Genomic DNA, 9,206 nt, shown 5'->3' with positions numbered 1-9,206 from the left:
CACTAGAATTTAAAAAACAGGGCTCCCTGGATGTAATTAAAATATTTCCGTTTATGGACAACTTTAAAGAGCACATCAATCAAAGGGTATTCCATTAAAACAGTGGTGTGATTTGTTTGCCTATTATGTCCCAGTGCTCTCCAGAGAGGAGGACGTCTCTACCATTACGGGACCGCCCTAAGTCTTCTGAATTCACTAGGGAATGCTTTACGCAGGAGGAAGACTGCACATGCTAGTTCGGGGGCTGCCACCATAATGTCTGCAGTGGGAAAGCCTGCTGTTGTTCTGTTGACATCTCACACTCAAGGTGCTTAGGAAAACATCACACCATTTGGCAAAAACATCCTGTGGCTGAATCAGCAGATTTAATGGGAAGTTCCTATGTGTAAGCCATTTGTATACAGACCTGGGTTCTGGAGAGAGAGGTTTGTTTGACATAAAACAAGAAACAACAGTTTTAATGTACAACTAAATTTGCCTGTCTGTGGGAATACCTTTAAATATCTTTGGTTTTTTTTTTTTTTTAAATTTCGCTGATAAAAAGTACTTGAATAAAAACACTGATAAATACCAATATAACAGTATTGCTTTTAATTATGTAAACTCAGCCCTTTGATATATTTTGCTACTAAAGCTAGATTCCCTATCAGCCTCTAAATAAATTTATTTCAAATCTGCTCATCTTTACTTACTTACAGGCTAATCTATATATTTTAATGGTCTTTGGTATGAAAATACTGATGAGCAGTATCTTGTAATATTTGGCATAAAAATGACATGCATCAATCAGTACTTACGGCAAATAAGTCGTCGGAAATGAAAATAGTTACCATTTGCATATTAGCCCCTTTGGAGTGAAATACCATGAGGTAACACCACTATGAGAGATAAGTGAGAACCTTCACATATTAGTTACAATTTCATACTTAAGGCTTCAAAGAAGCTAGCTTTGGCCAAGTAAAAACAAGTCTTTTGCAGTACACTATCTTATTCAATGAGACCAAAATATTTCTCTTTGGTGAAAAGATTTTTTTTTTCTCTCCAACAAGTAGTTTCAACAATTTAAAAATACTGTAATACTGTATAGTTGAAGATTTACTTGCTGAAGGAAAAAAAAAAAAACTACACTTGAAATTCTTTGGAACTTTCAGCTGGTAAAGAACTTATTTTAAATGCTCTGGTAACAATAAGGTAGTTAAATTTACTAGTCTATTTAACTACAACAATCAATGTAAACCCTATTATTTTGGGTTAGTAACTACTTGTGTAAGCTTCATTAACTATAGATGTTTCTAGTTAATTCAATCTGTGGGGGAAATTATAGTTAAAATTTCACTCTATACCGAAAATTCTTTGGTAACAGGATTATTGTGAAAAAAAATTGTATAGGACCAAAACGAAAAGGTGACAAACTAAGAAATGTACTGGTAAATAATTAGCAAATAGTTATAGCCTAAAGGATCTACAATATCTATGGGCCTATTAATAAAAAAACACAAAACAAAGTACTTTCCTCGACTTCAGCATCTGTCTAGGCTTTTAAAATGATTCAAATTCATACAGCCCTAGACACATCTTCCATAACCAGGATGAATGATGTTTCAGCTTTAGGTTTTGTTTATCTTTTAATGAAAGTTTTAAAAAGTAACACGAACTCATTGTACTCTTTAATATTAGATACTGAGAAAAGGAGGCCCCACATACTTCTACTTACAAACCAAAAAGCACCATACCCTGTCAATTTGCCCATGCTTCCATGAGGCAGCTCAAAAGCAACAAAATGTTCCCTGAGTACAGGAAAAAAAAATAACACTAGAATAACTTTAAAAGGAGGTAGTATAAAACAGGAGCTACACAGGCAGGAGCAGCATCTTTCCTTGCCTCAGATTGTTCACCTAAAGCTCTGCTTTGTTGTTGTTGTTTTGTCATAACGCCCATACTTAGAAAGCTAAATGGGGACTTTGAATTTAGTTCAGAAGTGGCTGCTGGCACTTAATGTTGGTCTGCTTCTGAACACATCCAGTTTGGCACAAAACTAGAGAAAAAACAATTTAAAAATGTGTTCTTTCAAATTCATCAGATATTGGGATGGGAGATGCTAGAGGTGGGCTATTACCCAGTAATATTATTTTGATTTTTAGAACATTATTTAACATAATTCCCCCTTTACAAACCAAAGGTTTCAAGGGGAAACACATTAAGATTCCTTCTAAAGTGAGGCTCAAAAGTCAGTTCCAGATGATTTGAAAAAATACTTTTAAAGGGATATGGGCCCCTCTCTACACACCACTGTATCCTTTCCCACTGATGGCACCTAGTAGGTAACTATCTCATGACTGAGAGAAGGCCTATTCTATGTGGCTGAGTAAACAGTTTTGCTGATTTCAAACCAGCAAGAGGATTAACTCACTCCCGAAGTTAGCATTCCTCATTCACAGCATTGACACTGAAGGAAGATTACATAAAAAGTACCAAATTCTCTTAAGAATTCATGCAAAGACAAGTAAGGCGGGAGAGCTCTGAATACTTATCCCTAAATAAAACCTGCAGGATAACAAGCCAAAATGCTCTGATAAGATACTGTACATCAAAATAGTTCCTGATGAAACCCTCGACAGTCTTAAGGCAACTTTCTGTACTCTTGTCCTGAACAACCTCATGAATATTAAAAAGATATAAGGCGAAGACTTTCATCATACATAATGGAAGGCACCGTTACCATGATAACCTCACGTTCACTTTACCGTCTACTGTTGCATTTATCTTCATTTTTAACATTTTATGAAATTTCTTTACCCCTTTAAGCCAAGCTGGGATTTTAAAAAGCAAAATAAAACCCTACCCATTCTCTTTAAGAATCTGTTTTCTGCATGGAGTTTTGCTATTAAGTCTGGAAAGGTTGAGGATGCTTTGCAAACTAGACAGTTCAGCCTTTGGCTAACTGTCAGGCAAAGGGGAGGTAGAAAAGGCACAGCTCTAGGCAGGCTGAGGGTTGGGATACAGCAGGTAAAGCACTCAGACTAATGTCTGAAGCAGAAAGGCCCTTGAAGCAATAGTCTTCTCTAGAAGCTACCAAATAGTTCTATTCTCAAGAGAAGCACTTTTTGTCTTGGTCACTCACTAAAATCAACAGTCCCACTTTTTCTCTTCTCAGTGGTTTCACAGTCTTGACAGTGAGAGGTGTTAAATTATAAAGATCGTGCAGATGCCAGTTTTTTGTTTTTTTAAATCAGAGCTTCAGATAAACATTCTTACTCATCTACCTATGTGACTCCTTCGATCACACACATTACATACACATACAGCAATGAAAACAAAATGCTACTAGGAAGTATCATTGGTTATGTAGCTGAGAGAAACTAGCACAACAAATGAGGTAACAAGGTTGTCTTCTAAGTCTGCCATCTGGCAAACTGAGGTAGATAGCTAGCAAAGGGGCTTTCAAAAGTCTTCCCTTTGCTCCAGTGATATATTTTTATAATCCAGTCAAATATCTTGACTGTCTTTTCACATTGCTGACAATGAAACATTCAAAATACGCGAGTTTAAAAACAAAAGAAAACACATTCCAAAAAAAAAAAAGCTGAAATACCCAATAAGACATCAAGATTTTCACAAAAGGCTTTGGCTCCCTGTTCATTGTCCTTCGAACAGAATTAAAGGTGAGAATGCCTGAGCTTGGCTGCCTAGACTGGGGAATCATTTTTATCAAACCTTAGCACGGCAGGTGGCGGCTGCAGAACTGAAGAGGCAGTTTGCTGGGCATCTGCCGCCACTGCAGGGTCTCGGCACTTCCTCCTGGAGAGATTCCCACCTGAATCACTGCCAGCGAGGGAATCGGAGGTCAGGGGTGTGGTGCTTATAACCGAAGACAGGTGTATCTCATCATTGGACTCGTGAGAGAACCTTCCAGAATCCCCGGTCTCGTGGCTGCCTTCACTATTGGCTGAATGTTCAGTATCGGCTGCAACACCAAATGGTCTTGGGAAGCTGGCTGTCTGACCTGGGGAGCCGGGGGAGTCTTCATCACTAATTAACACAGTCGTGCCTGGCTGGTAGAAGCAGACCGATTGAGTAAATCTTCTTTGAGGCTAGGCAAAAATACATAAAACACTATCAGTGATGATGGAATGCTCCTGGAAAAGAGTAAGTCCGTTGTTACATATTCTATCTATTCTGAGACAGCAAACTGTTGGAATACCTGGGTGAAAGGTTATCATCATGAAGGGACTGTCTAGGTCGGCGGTTCCCCACTGAGGAAGGGGTGGGGGTGGGGGGGGGCACATCGGAATTACTGGAGTAAGTGAAGTGCCAAAGGCTTCCTCAGTGATTTGGATGCAAACTCCTGCCCCACCCCTTTCGCCACTGCCCTCCACTCCCCACTGGAAACCACAGTTCTAATTACTATTCCAACTGTCATTTCAGTGATCACTCCTCACGACTTTTCCATGGAGTCGTGCCCCAAATTAATAAAAGGACACACAGAAAGAACATGAGAACGAAAGCATTCATTTACATTTTCCTCTCTTTTTAACTACCATTTCATACACCATGGGTTGCCAAAGATTTTTCTCATTAAGGTGGGTTACCTGCTCAACTTTTATCTTCTTAGAACCTTGGAAAAAACGCCACTTTTTCTTAGAGTTGTTTTTAATTATAGGGCCATAGCTATTAATGATCAGGTCAGTTCCTCCCTGGATAAATAAAGGGGAAAATAAAGTATTATATATTTCAGTTTATCGCAAGTAATGCCCCAAATTTTTAAATGTTAAGAGAAAACGATCACAGATATTACTATTTCTTCTTTTACATAGCAGCATACAACAAATTCAGAGTAGTTGTTAGTGATCAAAAAGATATTAGGTTTATCCTTAAAAGAGGGGGAGGGGGAGAGAAGAGAGAGAGGAGAGAAACATCCACGTGAGAGAGACACATTGATTGGTTGCTTCCGCATCAATGTTTCTCTTTCTCTCTGTTTCTTCCCCACCCTTCCACTCTCTAAAAATCAATGGGAAAGTGTCCTAGGGTGAGGATTACAACAAACAAACAAAACAACAGGCCATGGACTGGCCTGGGCTTGGCTGTAGTTTCCTGACACCTGGGTTATAGCACATTGGTTATGAGAGCTATTATAATAATGTACACTATACACTATGTAATGTTGCAATGCGACTAAAAATAATTCCAGTTGCTATTCATAATGCTTATCACTGTACTATTATTACAGATAGTGGAAAGGACATAAAGTAACATCCCAATGACATTCTACCAACCTAAGTACACAATGAATTAGTAAAAAATTGTCCACCCAGTAAATTCAGGGCAATTCAATTTATCGTAAATATAGAGTAATGATCATGGTGTCCTTATTGAAGACATTTTAGCTCCATATAATCCCATCTAATTGAATTTATGCTACCTTCTCTTTTTTTCTACATCTCTTTCATCTTTAGTTCTTTTATATACCCTATGTTCTTCTCTCCAAATATTTGCTGTAAGGAAGGATCTGGGTAAAACTGCTTCACATTTCATTAGGTGGAGTATGGATGTAATACATTTGACATGCAATTTTTTGCTAAGTAAATTTTACACATAAAGAGAAGATGAATGGAGGGAAGGATTACGCACGCAGCACATCGGTTCCCTAGCTTGCAGTACCTTTGCATCAATGAAGCTGGTGGGCATCTTCATTGGTATTAAGGAATCTTCATTTTCTACAGCCCCTTCCAGGTTCTTTCCTACTTCATTTCCACCGGCTAGTGAGGCACTGGTTCGAGATAACAGTTGAGTTCCATTCTGTGCCATCTTGGAAGCAGATGACCTCCTGGAATATTTCAAGGAAAGGAACTCTAATTTCATAGGAGATACAGGCAAATGTACCAAATTTGGCCTATAATCACAACTTTGCACACAATAAAGTTCTTTAATGTTTGCTTCTCAAATGCCTTTAAGAACTGAGTATGAGATTTTAACTCCAACTCACTGCTGAAAATGTTTATGACTTAAGAAAGCTTCTTTACTTCTTTTTGTCCCAATATCTGGTTATGTATACTTTTAACAAACGCCTAATAAAAGCCTTAATAGTTATAAACTACTATGTTTTATTATTGTTGATTATTTACAGTTTATGCATAAATTACAGTTTTTAATTTACATGTTCTCTTTCAGGTCTATAGATTGTCACACTAACATCACATTTCACTTGCCAATTAATGATGGCAAATTTACAGTAGCACTTCTGCAAGATTTAGGCATCACTAAAAGACGATGCATAAAGGTTTTTATAAAAATATTCTTAAAGTGAGAAACCCGGACCGTAAGACTAAGTCAAATCAATATACAAAAATACATTAGCACTAACTCTTCATTAATATGTTTTCCTAGTCAAGTACCAAACACATATAGAGTCAACTCTGAACAAACTAGGCAGATGAAGGGAGTGTTGAGGCACATTACCTAAAAATGATATGTATTTGGCTTTGCTTTTTTTTTTTTTAATTTACAAAAGGATCTTAAGAAAGTAAATTAAAGCAAAAGCCAAAGTATATAAAAGGTTAGAAACAGACAAGTTCACTGAATGCTGAGAATTTAGCTGAAGTCAAATTACAGATGAGATTGCCTGACAGAGTTCACAGAAAATCAATCCGTAGTTATTACATTTGTTTTCATCCATGTTCAGAGAGACCCAACCATCTGTTCTGTGGTGGTGCAGGAGGAGCTCTCAGTGACTCAAGCTTCTCAGGCTACTTAAATGTGAAAATATTCCAGGGAGTATGGAATCCTCTTATCAGCAGATTTATCAGTTTGTGTCACTTTTTTATTTTTATGTCTCTGGAAAGCAGCCATGCACAAAAATGACTCATTGTCACTGTATCGCAAATAACCCAACAGACCCCAAGCTTAAAAAAACTGAGTGAGTTTAGTCTTGTCTTCGAATCCAAGCTCATTAGTTTTCAGTCTCCTTAGAACCACTTCTCTTTTGGACATCTTTAATCTGCTGATATATTTAGGTCTGAGCAAGCATTTTTGTAGGCTGGGAGGTAAATGAATAGGGCAAACATGTCAAACTCGCAGCCCGTGGGCCACATGCGACCCACAATGAATATTTTTGCAGCCCAGCCAATATAACGGTATGTAAGAAACGTTTTAATAAAATTTTCATAACTTAATTTTTACAATATCCTGTTATACATAATTATTAATAACTACAAGGTTCGCCAATGACCGATTACTGTAATCTTGTTGCATTCATTTCCCTTACGTGCCTTATGTGCAGGCGCACCCTTTCTCCCCACTAATACTAGCAGCGAATATTTTAGCAGCTGATGGCCACATCATTGTCTTGTTTGGTGTGCGTAACAGGAAATATTTTGCTTTTGGAGAATAAGAAAAATAGGTTTATTTGCGTTATGCTTATTAATCAGTGCAGTTATTCAAATGTGTGGTAAGTTAATGTTCAAGAAAAAATATTAATTTTTATTAAAATGTTCTATTTTATGTTAACGATTACTTGTTTATTTCAGCCCTTTGTATTCAGCATGTCTCTATAGAAATAAACCTATGTTTCTATGAAAATTGAAACTTTTGTTTTTTTGCGGCCCACATAAATTTAAACCTTGTTTATTTGTCCCATGTTAGTCTTTAAATTTGACATGCTTGGAATAGAGCAATACTTTCTATCCAGTCATCTCCCTTAGCCTGTGTTTTGATGTCCCAGAGTTTAATGAACAGAACAGGGAAGCTACCCTGAACTGAACTCAACACTTTTTAAAACTAAAGAATATACTTAGTGTTTCTCAAAATACTAAGGATATAGCCCTCGCCGGTTTGGCTCTGTGGTCAGAGTGTTGGCCCTCGGACCAAAGGATCAGGGTTTGATTCGTGATAAAGGGCATGTACCTGGGTTGCAAGCCCAATCCCAGCCTGGATCAGGGCATGTCTCTCGCACATTGATGTTTCTTTCTCTCTCTTGCCCCTCCCTCCCTTCCACTCTCTCTAAAAATCAATTAAAAATATTCTCAGGTGAGTATTAACCAATAAAATAAAATAAAATTTTACTTAAAAGAAACCAACCACCAAGGATATAAAGAAGCTAGGTTTTCATTAGGAATATTTCATTGACATAGTACATTTTTCAAATGGCAAGAAAGTAATTTTCCAAAGTGTGCATATCTCTATAGCTCTAAGAGAACTCAAGTAATAATGTATTTATTTTAAAGTGGAAAAGCCCAATTACTCTAAAAGGCATTTGGTTTCAATTTGCTTCTTGTGGTCACTGTAATTTAAATGTTATTTTAACCACCTCAACATCTCTAGCAATGGAAACACACCTGGCTTTACTTCGGTATATCAAGATGAGAACACAGATGAGGATGCAGGTCAAGGCTATGCCAACACCTACAGCAATGCCAGTCATGGATTTCTGGTCCAGATGGTAATAGCCTGAATAAACTAGAAGGGGAAACACATTTGCTTACAATCAATTTAAAAAATCCATGATTCCATTTATCGTAATTCTCAGACAGGTATTTGCTTTTCTATAATTTTCCTTCCTCTCATAGGAAAACCTTTGACACTTCTGTGTCTAAGCAGAAAAGACACATATTATACTTTTATCAGCGATCTCAGAAAGATTGGTTTATCTTCCCATAGTGAGGATTCTAAATATGAGTTCGAGATATTGTATTATTATATCAAACATGAGCATCAGTTTATCATTTATAATGCACAGCTGTTCCTTGATGGACCAAAGGAGAGCGCTCATGTCATATTATCTTAAAAGCATAGCTGTATTAGCTTAGCTTTCCATTTATGTATTTGCTCTGCAGTTGCTTCTCAAACTCTAAGGTGCATATGCTTCCCGAGGGGATATGTTAAAACGCAGATTCTGACTCACTACTTCTGGAGTGGGGGCTGAGATTCTGCGTGCGTGTTTTATAAGCTCCTGGGTGATACTCGTGCTGCTGGTGCTGTGACACTTGGAGCAGTGAGGCATCTGAGGTGTGAATATGAGCCTTACTCTCTCTTTCCCCTGATAACAGGGTAGCTACTGTGACTACCTGCTTCCTGGGCTTAAATCTGACTGCCCTCTCCTTTTTCCTTTCTCTCCTTCCCTGGGTGTGTTTCTTTCTCATTTTCTTTCTCTCTCTCTCTCTCTCTCTCTTTCTCTCTCTCTCTCTCTCTCTCTCTCTCTCTCCTCACCCCTC

General features: G+C 37.7%; 1 protein-coding gene across 1 annotated transcript in view; it reads right to left on the bottom strand.

The window, feature by feature from the left end:
• Positions 1–2,801: 2,801 nt before the first annotated feature.
• Positions 2,802–9,206, bottom strand: part of PRTG (protogenin) — a 13,155-nt gene continuing 6,750 nt past the window's right edge. The window contains exons 3-6 of the mRNA XM_006764949.2: positions 8,331–8,451; positions 5,659–5,824; positions 4,590–4,694; positions 2,802–4,091 (exon numbers count right to left, since the gene is read on the bottom strand). Coding sequence (XP_006765012.1) covers positions 3,687–4,091; positions 4,590–4,694; positions 5,659–5,824; positions 8,331–8,451 — 797 coding nt within the window. The 3' untranslated portion in view covers positions 2,802–3,686. The remainder of the gene's footprint in view (positions 4,092–4,589; positions 4,695–5,658; positions 5,825–8,330; positions 8,452–9,206) is intronic.

This window comes from Myotis davidii, unplaced genomic scaffold (assembly GCF_000327345.1).
Source record: "Myotis davidii unplaced genomic scaffold, ASM32734v1 scaffold1421, whole genome shotgun sequence".
Taxonomy (NCBI): Eukaryota; Metazoa; Chordata; class Mammalia; order Chiroptera; family Vespertilionidae; genus Myotis; species Myotis davidii.
Note: the sequence above shows the minus strand (reverse complement) of the source record. Positions and strands in the feature narration are given on the sequence as shown.